A 21,953-nucleotide genomic window follows, 5' to 3' on the forward strand; every position below is an offset into this window, starting at 1 on the left:
ATATATATATATATATATATATATATATATATATATATATATATAAAGTATAACTGATGCAACCATGCAAAGAAAGTTCATCCTTGCATGGTTCTTTTGTGGGAAGTGGTTAGAATTCATTTGAAGAGCTGTTGAAGAGTTGTTTTGTGTTTTGTGGCTTGGTCTGAGGTCCTAGGGGAAAGTGGTTCAAAACATGGAGAGAGGAGAAACGATGGGGTTAGCATAGATGCTCTTTATTAAGATCCACGGAACAGAAACATCCCATACAAAAGTAAAAACACAGACCACATTTTACTGACTTAAATGAGCTATCTTGTTCATTACAGTTACACTATATTCACTATGCCACCAATAGTTTCACATCTACACTTATCTACCCAGAAAGCTAAGAATGATATAGTCAGTTATTAATTACATGTAGCCAACTGCAAGATGTGGTTGAGTTAGCATGCACACTGTCTAAATTTCAGGACTCCATGCTCAACAAATGAGTAGATGAAACAGACAGAGTAAATCAAATTTTGTCCCCCTTCATGGATATAATTAGCAATGATTCAGGCGAATGACCCTATTATCCTCGCGTCAGAGCCAGCTGCCCACTTTGCCCTGAGCTGGACTCAAGAAAAAAAAATTTTTCTTTGTGGATATTGTAGTTTTCCTGCTGTATTGATTTTTCCATTCCCAGATTTTATACTTATCTAGTTCACTTACCTGTTGTCTCACTTGTGGATTGTGTGCTGTGGCAGACTGGTTTGTTTACAGTACTGTTATTGCTGGTTGCTTTCAGGAGGCATGGTCAAAGCATTAGACACAGCAAAGAGACAGCTATTAGAGTTCGAGCTCACTTCAGCCTCAGATCTAGGTCTTTGCATTCAGGTCATGGCCTACAAAGCTTCTCTCAGGATGTCTCCCAAAACTTCTACTAGTGCTGGAATTTGATGTACAGTAGAGTTTGGTTTACAGTGGCTGCTATCTATCTATCTATCTATCTATCTATATATATATATATATATATTTACACTATATTGCAAAAAGTATGGGGACATCTGGCCAATCACACCCATATTTGCTTGCTGAACATCCCATTATAGATTAAGTTCCTCTTTGCTGTTATAATAACCTCCACTCTTCTGGGAAGGCTTTCCACTACATTTTGGAGCATGGCTGTGGGCATCTGTGCTCATTCAGTGCCTTAGTGAGGTTGGGCAATGATGTCAAGTGAGAAGGCCTGTTCCAGTTCATCCCAAAGGTGTTCAGTGGTGGTTGATGTCAGGGTTCTGTATAGGTCACTCAAATTCTTCCACACTAATTTTGGCAAACCATGCCTTTATGGATCTTGCTTTTTAGGTTTGGGCCCCTTACCCCATTGAATTTTGCCTAGTAAATTCTTACTGTTTACATACAAAGACATCCTATACAACTGTATGCTTGGCCATATAGTGTATCTATTTCTATCATCTGTTCCTCTATCTATGTTTGTCTGTCTGTTTGTGTAGTAGACTAGTAGCAATATAAATAATTCCACACAATTATAAAGAAAGCTCCTGTTGGTGAACCAGAAGTTCATACAAATGTAATTACTATAACCTTATGCAGTTAGATGAGAGAAAGGGTGCTGTTATACCTTGCAAAGTTTCTATCTGGATGAGAATTGAATGGCAGATAGAACCCTATAATACTACAACCTGTCAATAAACAGTGGGCTTCAGGAAGTATTCAGGGTCCCCTTTGATTTTTGCACATTTTCTTGTATTAATCTAAAATGGATTCAGTTAAATTGTTTTTGCCATAAATGCATTAAAAACTAAAAACTAAAATCTCTCAATTAGAAGTGCTCAGACACTTTATTCAGTACTATGTACAGTAGAAGCACCTTTGGCAGCAATTACAGCTTTGTGTCTTCTTGGGTAAGTCTGTTCAAGCTTTGAACACCTGGATTTGTCCTGAAGCCATTCCAGCATTGTCTTGGTTGTATGCGTCAAGTTGTTGTTGTGCTAAATAATGAACCTTGAGAACTTTGAGTGAACAACACTTGTGTACTTATCCAAGCCAAAACTGAAGTTGATACACATATATTTACATAAGATAAATCTATTGATTGTAGTTGCATGTATAGTTTATGTGTAACTAAACAGGTATGAGAGGCACCTAATATATTTAATTACGAACCACAATGAGCACGCCACCTGCACATCACCCTGCACTTCAACAGCTAAAAACATGGCAGAATCAATTTGAACAGTTTTTGAATGCCACTTGTTGACATTACTGTCGTCATAAGCAAGGTCACAACAGAGTATCTTTTATAAGAAATGTTGCTGTAGTAACTGACTGCACAATAAGAAAATAGGTAGGATATAAGTGCAGAGGTAGGATATAAATGCAGAATTTATTTTAGAATTAATGTAAGACAATAATAGTTAAAAAGGTGGCAAAATGTTAAAACCATATGGACAAAAATGGCAATCAAAACAAAGCTCAAGTGCATCAATCAGTAAGCAACCCAGAAGTGTCAGAAGCCAGAAAAAAACAGTTAAGGTGACGTAGAAATGGCATAACATTCTGGTGAAGGGGACTTCTGGTGGTATGGGGTAGAATTTTCAGATGAGACTGTAACAGCAGTAGGCTAGCACTGACTTATGTTCTATTTGTGCGGTGTAACCCAAATCTAGCCTGCACATGACTAGTTCTAGATAGTGTATAACCACTGGGAAAAAACAATGGAATTTAAAAGTTTAGACCTACTCTATATTGACATGTATCAAGCCTACATTTTCATATCAGCTAACTGTCACTAGTAAAGAGAACAAAGTTGGAAAAGAGTGAAAAGAAGCAGCGGGGCACTGACGGAGGCTGCCAAAGGGAGTTTCACTCTGAACAGCAGGGCAGTCAGTGAAGCAGAATGCCTGACGTTCCTCATTTTGGAACAGTAAATATTCTTACATGTTTTGTTTTGATTTCAATATTTTCGCTCAGCCTAACCTGGAAGCCATTTACAAGCATATTATGTGCAAGATACAACAGCAGTTTGGCTATTTAACCTCAAAGTGCAGTAGTAATTCTTGTTTGATTTGAAGGTAAATTGTTATCCTATTTGCAGTGTAGAGATGACTTTATATGGTCTGAACTAATGCCCTTATAAATGTATTACCAGCAGCTCCTACTACAGGTGTTTGATGACAAATGAAGCTCCATTCCTTGTGGGTCATGGAAAAAAGGACATGACATCTTGTTAGTTTAACATTACAGTGAGTTTGCCCACACTGTGTTTAATTAATCTGATGTTTGCCTAACAAGCCAGCATCCGCTCAATTATTGAAGCGACATGTGAAAACTTCTCCAAGCTGGGCTCACAAAACCCACCCCAGTGTTGTGCAGAGTCACAGCTGGAGAGCTGCGCCAGCCACTAATGATAATAGAGATGCTAACGCTGATTATAATTACATGTGTGTTTTCTAATAAATTAAGGCCCCCGCGGTCTGTAAGTTAGTGCAGTGTTTTGTGTCTGGTTTTATTAATTGCTCAACCTGCCAGAATTCCAGTAGTTATAAATCTGGAGTGTAATGTCAAGGTATGTCGAGTACTTTATAGAGATATGAAAGAGCAGAAAGAAGTGACACAGGAACATTGCTCTGTAGGAACCCATAGAAAGAGACTGGGATGTGATCTCTGCATGTGTCCATGTGTTTAAAGGCATGTGCTACCGTCTGGTTGCAGCTCATTGGGAGAAACACAGCCACAGATTTCATTTTGCTTTCAACCCGATCCAGCACACAGATGGAGGCTTGAACCCTCCTCCAGCAATCTGCAAAACTTGTGCCTTGTCCTCCATATTTAGATGTGTTTTCCAGAGGCAACACAGGGGGCAGTGACCCTGCTAATTAACCCAGCTGGGGGAACTTACAATGCACACGAAGCATGCAGTTTGAAAAAAATATTTGCAACTTTACAAAGACCATATTATTGTTGGATACTAAATTTTATATTTTGCATACATACAGTGCTGTGAAAACATACTTTCCTGATTTCTTCTGTTTTTATGTATATCTCTTACTAAATTGTTTCAGTAATTAAAACTAAATCTAAGATAAAACAAAAGCAACATGAGTAAACACAATATACAGTTTTTAAAAATAATGTTATTAACTGAAGCAAAAAAAGTTATCCAATACCAACTGGGCTTGTGTGAAAATGTAATAGCTCTCGTAGTTACTAATTCCCCAAATCTATGAAACTGCATTCATAATGGGGTTCAGCTGGACTAGACACAACCAGACCTGATTACTGCAAACCCTGTTCAATCAAATCAACACTTAAATAGAACTTTTTCAACAGCATGTTTAGAAGGACTTATGCAGTAACACACTATGCCAAAGTTGAAAGAAATTCCAGAAATGATGAGAAAGAAGGTGATTGAAGTACATCAGTCTGGGAATGGTTACAATGGCTTTTGGACTCCAAAGCACCACAGTGAGAGCCATTATCTCAGTAGTGAACCTTCTCAGAAGTGACCGACCTTCCAAAATTCCTCCAAGAGCACAGCAACTACTCATCCAGGAAGTCACAAAAGACCCAAGGACACCATCAAAGGATCTACATGCCTCTCTTGCATCAATAAAGGTCACTGTTCATGACTCCACTATCAGAAAGAAAATGGCAAAAAAATGGCATCCATGGAAGAGTGGCAAGGTGAAAAGCACTGCTAACCCAGAAGACCATTAAAGCTCATCTGAATTTTGCCAATACACACTTTGATGATCCACAAATTTTTGGGGAGAATGTTCTGAAGAGTGATGAGTCAGAAGTGGAACTGTTTGGAAGACAGAGATCCCATTACAGTACATCTGGCATAAATCAAACACCAAATTCCAAAAAAAAAACCCATCATACCTATGGTCAAGGATGGTGGAGGAAGTGTGATGGTGTGGGGATGCTTTGCTGCTTCAGGGCCTGGGCAACTTGCAATAACCAAGGGAAATGGGAATTCTGTTCTCTACCAGAAAAGGAGAATGTCCGGTCTTCAGTCCATAAGATGAAACCCAAGCACAAATGGATTATGCAGCAAGGCAATGATACAAAGCATAGGCATAAGTCCACCTCTGAATGGCACAAAAAAAGCAAAATTAAAGTTTTGTAGCAGCATAGTCAAAGTCCTGACTTAAAGATGCTTTGGCAGGACCTTAAACAGGCAGTGTTCATACTCAAAAACCATCCAATGTTGCCGAACCAAAGCAGTTCTGCAAAGAAGAGTGGGCCAAAATTCTACCACAGTGGTGTGAAAGACTGATCTCCAGTTATCGGAAGCCTTTGGTTGCAGATATTGCTGCTAAAGGTGACACAACCAGATTTTAAATTTAAGGGGCAATTAGTTTTTCACATTGGTGATACATGTTGGATAACTTTTTTTGCTTCTATAAAAACATAAATAAATAAAAACTTTATTGTGTGCTTACTCAGGCTGCCTTTGTTTTATGTTGTATTTCATTTGAAGAACTAAAATTATTTAGTATGAGAAATACACAAAAACAGAAGAAATCAGGGCAAATACTTTTTCACAACATTGTATACTGGAATGGCACCACCTCTGAGCTGTGAGATCACGTTGTTCTTAGATCAGTTAGGTACATGTAATAAAACATGCAGTTTGGTGTACCTCTAAGAACCCAATTGTGATATTGTCTAGGCCAATAATAAGAAGTTCAGTGGTACTACAGTATGGTATTTTCATCAGCAGAATTTATATTTATTTGATTTATTTGATTACAAATTGCCATTACAGCTACCTAAGTGTCCTTAGAGCAATATAGTTTTCTCTAGTGTACCTATTAGCCTATGTAACTGGAGGAAACAGATGGATCTGTCTACGCTTTATGATGTTCCTGTGCCCTGGGAGTTGGCAGATTGATTTTTGGCAAATGTGTAAAAATCTCTCCATGCAGTTTGAAACTTTTTTTTATCTTAGTTTGGTATATTTTAAAAACAAAAGCTTTAATCAAATTTGCTTCCTTTGTCAGAAGTTGTATAAGCATTACACTACTTATACAAATGGATAAAGAAATCTGATATGAGAAATCTCTAGCTTGTATACAGTATAATTTTGCATGCAAATTATATGTTTAAGCACTATGACAGTGAAATATTGCAACTAGTTATTCACACAAAATGGTGCATTTTCATGTAGGTGAATGCTTCACCCAAAAAGCACTTAATTAAAAGTTCAACCTAACCCTAGGTCACTGCAAGAAGAAAGGCTGTATTCCACAATGCCCCAAATGGCATGAGAACTAAGGGCCCATTGGCATGCTGCAGGCTGCCATGTCCTGTCCTGCCACCCTTGACAGGTCAGATGACCTTACACAATCTGGATGCTCTCTCCCAACCCAGTCGAGCATGTTTGTGATGCTCTCAACTTTAGGAAACCATGCAACCCTCTGCCTGTCATTATACACAAACTGTGACCAAAAATGTGATAAATATCATTTGTTCCATTTGTATACTGTATAATAAAATTTTAGCATGAATACACTTCTCATGCATATGAAGTTATGTGGATAAAATAACTACACCCCATTGAAATTGTTGGCTTTTTTTGACATATTTGGACAAGCAAACATTTGATCCTCTTTTAAACAGTGCCTATTAATAAAGTTGATATAATCCATCAAATGGCACATAAAATTGACATTTTTCAGTAATTTTCACAATTTAAATTAACAAAAAACAGATCATTCACATGAAAAAGTAAGTACACCCCTACATTTATCACACCTTCAAATCCATAAAATTAGAATCAGGTGTCGAAGATTGGGTGCCAGTGATTAGAGCCTGCTTAGGGAGAGCAGGTGGAACCTGTCTTATTTATACCCCTCTCATATCTAGTGTCTGTTGTTCCCTTTGCTATTGAGGTGTGTGGTGTCATCATGCCAAGATCTTAAGAGTTCTGTAAGGCCTTCAGAAAAAAGGTTGTGGATGCCTATGAGGCTGGCAAGGGATTCTGGCAAGATCTACAAGTGGCGGAGAAGTCTCCAAGAACCCAAAATTTCATCACAGGATCTGCTAATAAGTTTTGCAACTGCTGATGTGAAAGTGCCTGCTTTTACAATCAGAAAGAGATTGCACAAATTTGACCTGCATGGGAGGCGTGCCAGGAAAAAGCCTTTGCAAGACTACAGATTGCCAGTGAGTATATAGGCAAAGACCAGACCATTTGGAATAATGTGCTCTGGACAGTTTGGCCGTAGAAACAGCAGACATGTTTGGCGCAGACCAAAGACAGCTTTTCAGGAGAACCACCTCATACCAACTGTGAAGCACGTTGGTGGAAATGTTACGGTTTGGGGTTGCTTTGCTGCCTCAGGGACTGCACAGCTTGCATCCATTGATTCAACTATGAATTCTGCATCATATCAAAGAGTGCTTGAAGTTAATGTGAGGCCATCTGCATGAAAGTTTAAGTTAAACAGAAAGTGGACCTTTCAACAGGATAATGATCCTAAGCACACGAGCAAATCCACCAAGGAATGGCTCAAAAAGAAGAAATGGACGGTTATGAAATGGCCTAGTCAAAGCCCGGATTTGAGTCCCATTGAAATGTTGTAGAGGGATTTGAAAAGGACAGCACATGCAAGAAAACCCTCAAACATCTTGCAACTGAAAGAATATTGCATGGAAGAGTGTTCAAAAATTCTAGCAAGCCAATGTCAGAGACTGGTGGACAAATATGCAAAATGCCTACAAGAAGTTATTTCTGCTAAAAGGGGCAATACTAGCTTCTGAGGCCAAGGGTGTACTTACTTTTTCCATAGAAAATTATTACATCTATTGATGTTTCTCTTGAATAAATGATTGAAAAATGCAATTTTCCTTGTGGTTTTGTTCAAGTATATCATATAGTAGTATAAGTATATCAAATTTATTAATAGGCACTGTTTCAAAGATGATCAAAGGTTTGTTTGTCCAAATATGTCAAAAACGCCAACAGTTCCCATGGTGTGTACTGTATGTCATTGAGTGGTCAAATAATTAGTGCATGCTTAAAGTAACATATACATATCCAGATTGTCCTTAGAGCAAACGGAGTGATTGAATGTTGTTGTATAGAAAAATTGTATTATTGTCCTAACTAGAGAATGAACTTACTTGATTTTGGATCCAAATAGGGTCAAGGTCATATCTAAATTAGTTTAATTTAATTAATTATCTAAAATAGTTATCTAAAATAGTCATCTAAATTATCTAAAATAGTTTTTCTTCAGTCACTTTCTTCAGGTTTGAAGCATATTTTAAGATTATTTCAGGCATACAACAAGAAGACAAGACGAACTAGAAGAACAGTTAGAGAGGTTTTTTATTTTCTTCTTGTAGCAAGATTTATTAAGGTTGCTGGTGTAAGATTTATTTTAGACGACTGCTCAGGGCAGCATGCTGGTGCAACAGGTAGTGTTGCTGTCTCACAGCTCTAAGGTCTCCGGTCTCTACGGTCGCTTAAGCTACTGTCTAGTTTCTGTGTCTTCTTATGTTCTCCCTATGTCCGTGCGGGTGTCCTCCCACCTCATAAAAACATGCCAGTAGGTGGATTGCATAAGATGTATGTGCATGGTGTCATTCAATGGATTGTTAAAAACTATTGAATTAGGTGAGATTCATGTGCTGGAAACATGAGTACACGTACATGTGACAGCATTAGAGTAGAACTGCAGAGCAAAAAGTACACTCATGTGAGCAGCTAAAACTGCTATCTTTAGCTGCTACTATAGACTGAAAAAGATGAGTACTGTTAGGCAGAGTTTCAGAATTCAGTGAGGAACACAATTGTAACTGAGTCCAACAATGAACAGTTGTAACTGATCCATCTCAGTCCTAAGTTCTGTTTAAAAAGTATCAAGCAGCACCAAATAAGTGAATAAATACTTAAATAGTACATGTGTGAGTGGATAACAAGAAAATGTAAAGACGGGGATTCAGTAGAAAATGTAAAAATGATATATGATAGTGAATTCTGACAAAACATTACAGTAAGGTTGACCTGATTACACAGAATTATAAGTAATGTTAACAAAAACACATAAATGCACTGTAGTGAGGAAAATCTGGTGTAATATAGTCAACTATTATGCATTGTGAATTCAATGCATCAAAGTCATACATTTTCTACACTGCTGCTTCCAGCAATCAATCTCACCATGCCTTTAGATTTTCAGGACATGGCACTAAAAGATGATAAACCATTTGAATTTCATTGAACTTCAAATGGAAACTGGAAAAGGAAAACTGTGGCATCCCTGGTGCAAAGCAATTTCGTCATTCATTATCGCTAAGCAGCCTAGGAATATTAATACTCATTCACTCATTCTATCAATGGAGAGCAGTAACATGGAGGCTCTGGATGATTCCTTGGGCAATTGCCTATTCCACCTTTATCTAATGTCCACCTCAAAGAAAGCCTAATAATCAGACAAGCATTACAACAAGGTAGTTTATACTTTCCTTGTCTACTTTATTTGTGTATGTACAGTACTTTTATGCATTCAAAACATGTGCATGAAGCTGTTATTCTGAGTGCCAGTGTCTCAAAGGCACGTCCAGAAACACTATTTTTCTGTTTCACCTTATCATTCCCCAGTCCCATAATTCTGCTTGCTTTAATTGTGTGCTTGGGTTGCTTTCCTCTCTCCATACTTGAATTGGCTTGATGTAGGACAGAGCTGACTGCACAGAAGGATGAGCATGCATCCAGCATTGCTTTAACTGGAAGACATTCATAAATTATTTACCCCAGGTCTGAGACAGTGCTCCAGTTCTGCCATTTCTTTCTTTCTTGCTCTGACTCTCTCACCCATGCGTCATTAACGCAAATGCTAATGTTCTCTTACATGCTACAGCTTTCAAGCTGAAGTTCCTGGCAGAAGAGATATGGTTGAGAACGCACTAATGTCTGTGCCTGCTGACTGAAGATGATGGTTAAAATGAGATGTTATTTCCCCTGCCTGTGGTTTCTGCAATCTCATAAATGGGGTCCTGAATGTTTGTGATACATTTATTTGTGTGGAACGTACATTCACTTTACTGCACATATTCCATTTCAATAAAATGCTTGAAAGGCTCACATTGGGTATGAAATGTAACTGTGGTGACATTTCTGCATATCTAGATATCCGGGGGATCCAGGACTTTCTGGACAAGTCATCCCAGCAGGGGATGGATGTGTCCCTACAGAAGGTGGAGTCGAACATCAACATGATGATCACGGGGATGTTCCGCACCATGAGAATGGAAGAGTTGCACCGCTATAGGGACACACTGCGACGAGCCGTTCTCTTCATGAGTCCTGCAAGTGCCAAGTCCTTCATCACAGAGGTACCCCCCCCCCCCCCCCCCCAGACACACACACACAGCACATCACATTAATGTTCACATGAAGCATCAAAATAGGGGAACGCTGGTTGCTGGATTATTTCAGATTATCTCAGAATCTGCTAATGTCCTGGGATTTTTACACAATTTATACAGAATGTTGTGGAAAACAAAAACCTCCAGTGAGCAGCAGCTCTGCAGGTGGAAATACCTTGTTGCAACTGTGATGAATAGAAAAGCGCCATGAGCTGCTTGAAGACCTTACTGGTTTCAACTCCTGTCAGCCAAGAACAGTAATTTGAGGCTACAATGGATACAGACTCACCAAAGACTGGAAAAAAAAAAAACTAGGCAGTGTTTTTCCAATATTACACTGTTCAGTTTCATTGAATCTTTTCCCAGTGTAGCCTAACATCTTATTACACTTATTCCTCTCCATACTACCACCTCAGTGAAGATACTGTGGATGCAAAGAGGCACATACTATATCGACATTTTTATCTTCATTATTCTTTTTGCCACTCATTCACTATGAAACCCTGAGGCATAAGGAAAAGAGTGTTCACAAGCCATTTTTTTCTCCATTGTGTGACAAAAGGAGAAAAAAAAAACGAAATTAATGAACCTGAAAGAAAAATTGGGACATAGATAACAATTATACTAACTAAAGGGGCGGCTATTTTTTTTTTTTTTTTTTGTTCTCATCTAAGAGCTTTGATCACAAGGAGCCAAGGTTTCCTCCAGTTCAAACTGTAAGAACAGGTAGAAAATACATTTTGAGAGAAGACTTAGCTAGTTAGGTTGGCATGATAGCCCAGCAGGTAGTATTGATGCCTTCTGGAGTTAAGGGTTTGATTTTGAGCTCCAGACACTGGTTGTGCAGAATTTCTCCTTGTGTATGTGGCTTTCTTGCAGGGTTTCCTGCAGATAGGTGAATTGAATACTCTAAACTGGAGTGAATCTGTGTGTGTGTGTGTGTGGTGTCTTCTGATGGACTGGTGCCCTAACCAGTGTTGCTGGAATAGGTTCTGGATCCACTTTGACCCTGACCAAGATGATGGAGATACTAATGAAGAATGAGTGAAGGAACGATTTAGCTACAGCTCATTCACTAATGGGTGACAAATTCTTTGGCATGGTTCGGTTACACAAGGGTCACTGGAAAGTAATATAAAGTTCTTCTGACTGATCACCCTTGTCCTGTGATAAAACATTTCTATCTGGATGGGAGTGTTCTCTTCCTGTATGACAAGGAACCCATCTCCACTGCACAAGGAGACATAGATGAATGGTTTAATGAGTAATAACATCATATGCTGTGGCCTTCACAGCCACCAGACCTCCACCCAGTAGGAGATTTTGGAGTGTCATGTCAGGCAGCAGTCTGCATCACCATCTTCAAAACACCAACTGAGGGAATGTCTTTTAGAAGAACATTCATCCCTCCAGTTCAGTTACAGAAACTTGTAGAATCTGTGCCAAAGACATATTGAAGCTGTCCTGGTGGCTCATTGTGGCCCAGCACTTTACTAAGACAAACTGCTTTTTTAAAATTTAAGTAAATAAATGCTTTCACCCTTTTTTCTAGGGACCGAAATTGCTAACATGCGACTGTCATTGGCCTGTACACTCATCACAAATTAGAAGCCATTAAAATCCATTCAAGCTGCCCCACAACATAGAAGGAAACACCCAAAGATGGATAGGTCTCCCACTGTTTGCAGTAATGACTGTGACCTCAGGTGTCTCTAAAATGAATGAGTGTTGGCTTGAAGAATCTTGTGTGTCAGGCCTGCATTCTTCCTTGTGCTGAGAAAAGGTTAAAACAAGACTATTGTTTTTGTTAATTGCTTTAGTGTATATTTACAGATAGACTGCTCCATGACAATGTGCTGTGCCTTTTGCAAACCTCTTATTGCCCAAAGCTTTCCGTCCCTGTACTCTGAGGATTTATGAGGAATGCATGTTGTTCTGTTTACAAACAATCCATTATGCACAAAGCTTGATGGATGGGAGAGTGACATTTGCAGCCTTGTTGTTGCCCCTTGACTGCACACAGTGGATATAGTCAGGGCTCCTTTGCCACAGCGGGGAAAGCTATTAAACATCTGTTAGCTAAGCAAGCTAGCATGCATTCATTCCTCAGTCTGTGCATTTAAATTTAGGCCATTTTGGTCTAAGATGGAATATTCACATAAAATCTGGTCTTTGTGCCAGTTTTGGGTTATTTAAACACTGTCTGCTTAGAGATAATTATTTTATGGGTAATGAGGGACATTCTCGTTAAAGCTCCTATCAGGAGGTGTTGGAGCCTTTCCAAATCTGGACAAGAATGAGCTGAGAATATAAAGTACACTGTGGGAAAGGTTTGTGAGCAATGTTTGTCCATACTGGAATTTGACATACTGTTATTTGATGCCAGAATAAGGTTATGGTTTAAAAACCCATGTTGTGGATGGCTTTTTACTGTCAGTTATACTAGGATGTAGTATGTACAGTATGTGCAGTATGTAAGTTATTTCAGGTAGCATCTGCACTTTTATCATCTAAATCTGGTGGTTAATGTTGAAAACCATCCATTCTCTCAACAAGGATAATATAGCTATAATTGTAGAATGCTTTTTTTTTTTTTTTTATAACAATTTATTTTAGTTTAGTGATATATTCTCTGTTTCTTTTCCAGAATATTGTCAAACATAATTTCACATTTGCTATATTCCAACCAGACTTATTGTGCAGCTGTGTAATGATATTTTTTGATCAACATCATCCCTGGCACAGATCATGAAAGATTATATCTTTGCTTATTTTATTCAAGAATCGTGGTCCTCCATTGAGAAGCATTAAAACACATCCATTCAGCAGGGAGTCTTGACTCTAGTCCTATAGTAGCGAAATATAGCACATTTTCTGGAACATGCCCAGCACTGACAGCAAGACACTCCATATTTTTTTTATTTAATAGTCTATCACCGTAGCATGTCGGAGGATCTCTTATGCACATATAAGAAAACATGATTGAAGGTGAGGAGGAAGAGGTGCTGTCAGTGAAGTAAGAGGTGTGACAGTAGGGGAGGTGGACATGGGTCTAAAAGCCATCACTCTGAAGTATGTGTGTGTGGAGATGCACATGCTAATCCTGTCTCCTCTGACTAACTGATAAACGTGTAGAAGTCAGAGTAAGAAATTATACACCAAATGGTAGATTATTACAGCTGAATAATTTGTGTGGTGGGCCAAGTTATATGGATTAGCCATGACACATTTTCTGCAAAAAAAAAAAAGGCAGATTACTGACTAGAGTTTAGAGCTTTGACACTCTGACCAAAACAGATGGACCAAAACATAGGAGGTGGATGAGGCATTTGCAGGAGGTGTATAACCAAAGCCAAAGCAGAATCCAAACCCCAATGTTGTAATGATAGCAGTGGTCAAACACAGAAAGACTTATTACATTGAAACAAAGGTGGCTACTGAACAGCAGCAGAGTGTTCAGAGATTATTTACAATTTTGACACTGCCATCACTTACTCAAAAGCCAGTCCCAAGTATGTAATACTTAGCCAGACATTTTCAATCATATTATTCTTACATTGTAATTAATTTTAGTCCCTAAAGAGCATGATTATTTTATATAGATCTGTAGAGATGATGCCTCACTCTGGGACACATGTATCCGCTTGCACATGTATATCTAACCAGTGGAGTATTTATGATACCTCTCATTATAATGCCTCTCATATACAATATATATACTGTATATATAGCCATAACATTAAAACCACTGAGAGATGATGTGACTAATATTGATTAGCTCATTACAATGTCTCCTGTCAAGGGGTGGGATATATTAGGGAACAAGTGAACAGTCAGTTCTCGAAGTTGATGTGTTGGAAGCAGGAGAAATGGGCAAGCATAAGGATCTGAGACACTTTGACAAGGGCCAAATTGTGATGGCTATACGACAGGGTCAGAGCATCTCCAAAATGGCAGGTTTTGTGGGGTGCTCCCGGTATGCAGTGGTCCAAGGAAGGACAACTGGTGAACTGGCAACAGGGTCATGGGCGCCCAAGGCTTATTGATTTGCGTGGAGAACGCAGGCTAGCTCATCTGAGCCGATCCCACTAAGCACTACTGTTGAAAAAGTTAACACTGGCTATGATAGAAATGTGCAAGAACACATAGTGCATCATGCTGAGACCCCCCCCAAATACAGGTCAAGAGCTTCAGTTAATGTTCACATCATACATCAGAATGGGGAATGTGATCTCTGTGACTTTCACTGTAACATGGGTGTTGGTACCAGATGGGCTGGTTTGAGTATTTCAGAAACTGCTGATCTCCTGGGATTTTCAAACACAACAGTCTCTAGAGTTTAGACAGAATGGTGGTGGGGTGGAATTCTTTGAGCAAAGGCTGAAACGCATTGTTGATGACAGAGGTCAGAGGGGAATCACCAGACTGGTCTGAGCTGACAGGAAGTCTATTGTAGCTTATTAAACACTCTACAACTGTGGTGAGCAGAAAAGCATCTCAGAATGCACAAAACATCACACCTCCCTGAAACTGGACAGTTGAAGACTGGGAAAAGACGAGCTGATGTTTTTTCGAATCTTCAACTGTCCAGTTTGGGTGAGTCTGCAACCAAGATAGCCTCAGATTTCTGTTCTTGGCTGACAGGAGTGGAACCCAATGTGGTCTTCTGCTGTTGTAGATCATCTGCCTCAAGGTTCAATGTTATGTGCATGCTGAAATGCGTTTCTGCTTACCAACGTTGTAAGAAGTGATTTTATGAGCATCCTTCCTGGCAGCTCGAACCAATCTGCCCAATCTCTCTTATCAACAAGGTGTTTCCACCCACAGAACTGTCACTAACCCTTTGTTTTTTGCACCATTCTGTGTAAACTCTGGAGACTGCTTTGTGTGAAATTCCCTTCCCCATTCTCTCAGCTACTTCAGTAGAGAAAAAATGCTTTTGTTGTTGTTGGTGGTGGTCTGTGTCTGATTCAGTTCTCACACCACTTGACACTGTGCCTAGTCACTTCAGGCCAAGGTTACCAGTCTGAAAGATAAACCTGTCTGTACACGTATGGATGCACTACAGAGAGAGAGAGAGAGAGAGAGACAGAGAGAGAGAGTCGTTCAGGCAGACATCACTTACCACCGTTCAATCTTGGACTGTAAGGAGCTGACAAACAGTCAAACTTTTGTTACCCCAACTGCCTCTTCTGTTTGGACCAATGAGCAAAAAGCTAGACTGGAAATAGTAAAAACAAATGTGACCTGATTTAACCCAAGCAGCACAGCTGAAATTGTCAAAATTGTCCAGGTGAAACCATGGCTATGAGAGACTGAAAGATTGTTCCAAAGGAAAGTGGGAATAATCTGATGATGTCAAGTGAAGATACATTTCTAATAAAGAGCAGATAAAATGCACTTGCATGCTCGTTGTTTCACAGAACTCCTCATGAGTTGCAATACAGTTTGTACTTAGAATGCTAACTCAAAGTGACAGTAAGGTTGTCAGCTTCATGCTATCTTGCTCCTCTGACTGATGTGGAAAAACTTTTTTGCTGTTTCACCCAATTTCCTTCATACCAGCAAGAAGCAGATCAGACTTTTTAAATGCATTATTTAAAATGGAGAGTAGGAGATGATAGCTACTTTGCTTCACTGGGAGCATTGTACCTATAGCTCAGAGCCTTTTGTGGCTATGTAATGATGGCAGCGTTGGGAGAATCTCAGAGCTCCTTGCTTGAGTGAACAGTTTTTTGTTGTATAGGGCAGAGATGGTTTCGAAAGTTTCTAAAATTAGAAAGACCTTTTCTAACAATTTAATCAATCTGTTGTCTATTTAACCCTTAATTATTTAACCCTTAACACATCTGGTCTCTCTATTCAGAATCTTTTTTATGTTATAGTTTTGTAATATGCAAGTGCAGGGGAAATACACCAGAGGCAAGTGCATAAACTTGATTCATTAAGGTTTTTCTTTTTACAAAAATCATAGTCATAAGCCATTGTATTGATCAAAACTCATTTTAAAACTAACTTCACGTTGTTACTTTCAGGTACAACTAACATCATTTACTGCATCAATTAAAATAAACAAACCATGAATTTCAGCATTAATAACCTAGTTCATTTGAAGAAAGTAAGTTACATATAGTGAGGGAAATGGGTCGACATTTTTCTCAGTAAATATATTTATATATATTCACATGAAATTTTCACCAGACATCAGTATTAACTCAAGAAATCCACAAATATAAAGAATTTACATGAAAGTCCATAAATAAAGTTATGTTTAATAAAGTGCAATGAAGCAACATGACTTCATCATCAACTGGCCATGCACAGGAGCTCCTCGCAAGATGTCTGACCAGGGACTCAGAAGAATAGTCTGAAGAGTAGCCCAAGAGCCAAGGACCACTCGGAAAGAGCTCCAGAAACACTTGGAGGCAGCAAGTGCCATCGTCACAGAGAAAACAATAGGCAATGCACTCACCCCGCAAGACTCCATTATTAAAAAAAGGAATGTCGAAGCTCGTATAAAGTTTGCTACAACTCATTTGGACAAGCCAATGAAATACTGGAAGAGTGTAGTCTGGTCAGACAAGAGCAAAATTTAACTTTCTGGCTGTCATACTACACACCATGTTTGGAGAAGAAATGGCACTGCACATCACCCTAAAAACACTATACCAACATGAAGTTTGGAGGTGGAAGCATCATGGTGTTGGACTGTTTTTCATCACATGGTACTGGCAGACTTCATATAATTGAAGAAACAATGAATGGAGCCCTTTACCAGGAGCTTCTTGAGAAGAAAATGCTGCCATCCACCAGGATGATGAAGAGGAGACGTGGGTGGACCTTCCAGCTGGACAATGATCCAAAGAATATAGCAAAGGAAACTCTCAGTTGGTTTCAGAGAAAATAAATCAAGGTGTTAGAATGGTCCAGTCAGTCACCTGAGTTGAATCCAACTGAACAAGATTTAAAAACAATATGTTTAGAAGAATGGGCCAAAATCACACCTGAATACTGCTGCCGATTAATTCCTTCATACAGGAAGCATCTTGAAGCTGTCATTACAAACAAAGGCTTCTCCATTAAGTATTAAATAAATTTCAGTTAGTGTGTTCAATATTTTTTTCCTGTGTCATTCCGCTTTATTACATATAACTTCATTTATGGACTTTAATGTTTGGATTTCTTTATATGTGTGGATTTCTTGAGTTAATACCAAAGTCTGGTGGAAATGAATAGCCTCATTGGAAATATATTTACTGAAAAAAATGTTGACGCGTTCAATACCTATGTCCCCCTCTGTATATGTATCAGTTGACATTTATTTTAAAATGTTAATGAAGCACACTTGTATTGGCTATTTAATCCATGATTCAAAATGTCATAAATTATAAAATTAAATCACAAGTATGTTCCTAAATATAAATACCTCACTGGACACTGGTATCCAGGTGAAAATGTTAAAAATTGCTATTTAGGTTCAGCTTTGAATTTTGTCAGAGGGAGAGAGACTTTTCACTTTTTAAGACACCTTTAATGCATCAGTGTAGTACATTTACATACATTGCTGTATGTAGTTGCCCCATACTGATTTCTTCCGTTTGTGTATACAGTTTCTCATACTAAATAGTTCTAGATATTTAAATAAAATACAACATAAAACAAAGGCAACCTGAGTAAATAATGCAGTTTTTATTTTATTTCTTTTTTTTATTGAAGCAAAAGTTAGAAAAAAAGTTATCCAACACCTATCACCAATGTGGAAAATGAATTGCCCCCTTAAACTTAAAATCTGGTTGTGCCACCTTTAGCAGCAATAACTGCAACCAAAAGCTTCAGATAACTGGAAATTAGTCTTTCACTTACTTCTAGGACTAGGACTTACTCTTATGCTTGAATCATTGTCTTGCTCCATAATCCATTTGCGCTTGAGTTTCAACTTAAGGACTGAAGGCTGGACATTCTCCTTTAGGATTTTCTGGTAGAGAGTAGAATTCATGTTTTCCTAAATTACTGCAAGTTGCCCAGGTCCTGAAGCAGCAAAGCATCCCCACACCATCACACTTCCACTACCATGCTTGATTCTGTGTTTGGTTTATGCCAGATGTAACAGGACCCCTGTCTTCCAGACAGTTCCACTTTCAACTTATCAATCCACAGAACTTTCTCCCAAAAGGTTTGAGGATCATCAAGGTGCGTTTTGGTAAAATTCAGATGAGCCTTAATGTTCTTCTGGGTTAGCAGTGGTTTTCACGTCGCCACTCTTCCATGGATGCCATTTTTGCCCAGTGTCTTTCTGATAGTGGAGTCATGAACAGTAACCTTTATTGATTCAAGAGAAGCCTCTAGTTCCTTTAATGTTGTCCTTGGTTTTTGTGACTTCCTGGATGAGTAGTTGCTGTGCTCTTGGAGGAATTTTTGGAAGGTTGGCCACTTCTGGGAAGGTTCACTATTGTGTCGAGTTTTTCCATTTGGAGATAATGGCTCTCTCTGTGGTTATTTGGAGTCCCAAAGCCTTTGAAATAGCTTTGTAACCCTTCCCAGACTGATGTATTTCAATCACCTTCTTCCTCATCATTTCTGGAATTTCTTTCAATGTTGGCATAGCATGTTACAGGGTAAGACGTTTTCAGCAATTTCATGCTGTTGAAAAAGTTTTTTAAAACTAAGTGTTGTGATTGAACAGGGTTTGCAGTAATCAGGCCTGGTTGCGGCTAGTCCAGCTGAACCCCATTATAGATTTTGTTTTAATTTCTGAAACAATTTATTATGAGACATACACAAAAACAGAAGAAATCTTTTTCACAGTATTGTATTTACATTTTTTAAAAGAAGAACCCCATCAGACCCCCCGCCCACACCCTACACACAATAACCCCAAACCCCTTCACTCTTAAATCCATTATAGTCCATAGATCTATATGAAAGTCCACAGTCCTGTTTATAGTAAAGCCTTTCATGCAGCTGATGTCTATTTTCTTAATCTGAACCGTCTGTGTGGTGAGAGCATATTCAGGTCTTAATTTTTTGTTGCACGTTGTGCAGTTTTCCTTTGGTCAGTTATAAAAAAAAAAGGGTTAGTAAGTTCTGTGGTGTACAGTTGCTGAGGCTGTTCTGAAAAGTCAGAGTTATTTGGCTGATATGGGTTGACCTCTGCCTCCTCCATGTCTGTGAGCATTTCCCCTCCTGTAGCTTCTGCACTGCACTCTGGGCACTCATTCTCCTGCATTGCAACATTTACTGTTTCACTGCACTGTGTCTGTTTGGACAATTCCATCTTATCCCCCCCTGTTTCCAGCTCAGCTTTATTGTTCTTAAACTTGGCGGGGTATTTTTGTCTCAATGTGTTCTTGTGTGGGCTCTGTGGTTTCTTCTTTTGCTGCTGCTTTACAGGGTCAGTGCAGTCATTGAGGCCAGGGTTCTTACGCTAACATCTGCAGCAGGTTTAGTGCTAACACCATCTCTGGTGTTTGTGATTTTGTTTACAGTAACATCTGCATAAACCGATTGTTAGTCTTGGTCGAAGAGATAGAGTTGGTGTTAAGGAGATTGTTGTGTTTGTCACTGACTTTTTCTATATATGGCTCCGGTGTGTCACCACTCTGTGTGTCATTTACTCCAGGCTCCTGTTCCCCAGTGCTCTCCTGCTGACCGTCCCCACTCTGCTGCTGCTATAACACGGCAGAGTGGCTCTCTGAGTTCCTTGGCTGCGCAGCTCTGTGTGGACAGACAGAAACTTCTTGTGTCCGATGTCCACACACAAAAAACATCTCAGATATTCCTTGGTAGCAAACACAATGTACAGCCACAATTCCAAAAAAGTTGGGACAGTAAAATGGAAATGGAAAATACTAATAAAAACAAAGGAGTGATTTGTAAATGTACTTTGACTTGTATTTTAACAAAAAACGTATAAAGACAAGGCATTTGATGTTTTACCTAATCAACTGCATAGTTTTTTGAAGATAAACATTTATTTTGAAATTGATGTATGCAACACGATACAAATAATTTGGTAACTTGCACATCTGTGAGGGCACCATTAATGCAGAAAGATATGTACATATTTTGAAGCAACATATGCTGCCACCCAGAGCAGGACAACGCCAAACCACATTCTGCACAGATTACAAGCGCATGGTTGCGTAAGCAGAGAGTGCGGATGCTAGCATGGCCTGCATGCAGTCCTGACCTGTCTCTGATTGAAAATGTGTGGCACATTATGAAGCACAAAATAAGGCAACGACAGCCCCGTACAGTTGCTCAGCTGAAGAAATGCATAACGGACGAATGGGGAAAATTCTGCTTGCTAAACTTAACCAACTGGTGTCTTCAGCGCCAAAACGCTTAATAAGTGTTATTAAAAGAAAATGTGTTGTTACACAGTGATAAACAGCCGACTGTCCAAACTTTTTTGGAGTGTGTTACAGTCAACAGATCTGGAATAAGTGTGTATTTTCAAAAATAAATTAAATTCATAAAGTAAAACATCAAATAATGTGTTAATAATGTGTTTTCAATATAGTACAGGTTGAATAGAATTTTCAAATGACACTTTTTGTTTGTTTTTTTGCATTGTTTTTTTCCCATACTGTCCCAACTTTTTCTGAATTGGGGTTCTAATTGCTACCCCCATGTTTGCATTTAAAATTCACATTAAGCGTATTGTCTTGACTATTCAAAGACATAAAAACTTGTCTACGAAAAGACAAGACATGCTTCACTGCCAAGTTTTTGCAGCCGAGTGTAATCAATCTCATTGGGCTGGCGAACTTCCCGAAGCAGGCCAGCTCTTTCATTATCACTTCATCTTGAATGAATGGGAGCACATTAGAGATGATGACTCATGTTGCAGGGGCAGACAGGGAGAAACTTTTACCGGGGCTCCTTTCACCCAAATTCCAGTTCAGTTTAACACAGTCAGGATCAGTTTAACACATTCAGGATCAGTTTACTGAGGACGTTTTGTTGCCTTAGAAACACCACCACTGCTTTGTTCATCTGGGAGACAGAGTAGAGGTTCTCACACCCTACCTGCTCTCCCACCACTAACAGAACCTCCTCCACCTGTGCTCCACTCTCCAGCACACACCTGAAATCATGTCAGAGAGACAGCGTCTCCCCACCGGCCTCAGAAGCCATGGCGTCACAATCACTCTCATCCACTTTAATCTGCTTGCAGCTTGTGTACTTTAACTAATACTTTAATATTTTCACCATTTAATCCAGTAGGAAAAGAAACAAACAAATGCTCAATGTATGCTCAAAGATAGATTGATTGAGAGAGAGAGAGAGAGAGAGAGAGAGAGAGATGTGCTTTAATGCAAAATACAAACATTCAAAGTGTAATCACAATCTAGAACAGTGTTATTAACCAGGCAGCATTCAAGGCAGTGGTAGTCAGAGTACAGTCAGGCCAAAGGACAATCCAAAAGAATAAACAGGAGACCAGGCAGAGAGTCAATCCAAGCACAGACAGTCAGTTGAATAAATTGTGTTTATATACTGAGAAGTCAAGAAGTGAAGCTGGAAATTATTAAAAGTTCGCATCAGAACTCTGGGCATTG

General features: G+C 39.0%; 1 protein-coding gene across 2 annotated transcripts in view; it reads left to right on the forward strand.

Moving 5' to 3' along the window:
* grid2 (glutamate receptor, ionotropic, delta 2) overlaps positions 1-21,953 on the forward strand; it is a 517,533-nt gene that overhangs the window by 292,279 nt on the left and 203,301 nt on the right. For both annotated transcript variants that reach the window (XM_053625025.1, XM_053625026.1), the window contains one exon: positions 10,151-10,356. In XM_053625025.1, the coding sequence (XP_053481000.1) occupies positions 10,151-10,356 (206 nt within the window). The remainder of the gene's footprint in view (positions 1-10,150; positions 10,357-21,953) is intronic.

Source organism: Ictalurus furcatus, chromosome 5 (assembly GCF_023375685.1).
Source record: "Ictalurus furcatus strain D&B chromosome 5, Billie_1.0, whole genome shotgun sequence".
In the NCBI taxonomy this organism is placed as follows: Eukaryota; Metazoa; Chordata; class Actinopteri; order Siluriformes; family Ictaluridae; genus Ictalurus; species Ictalurus furcatus.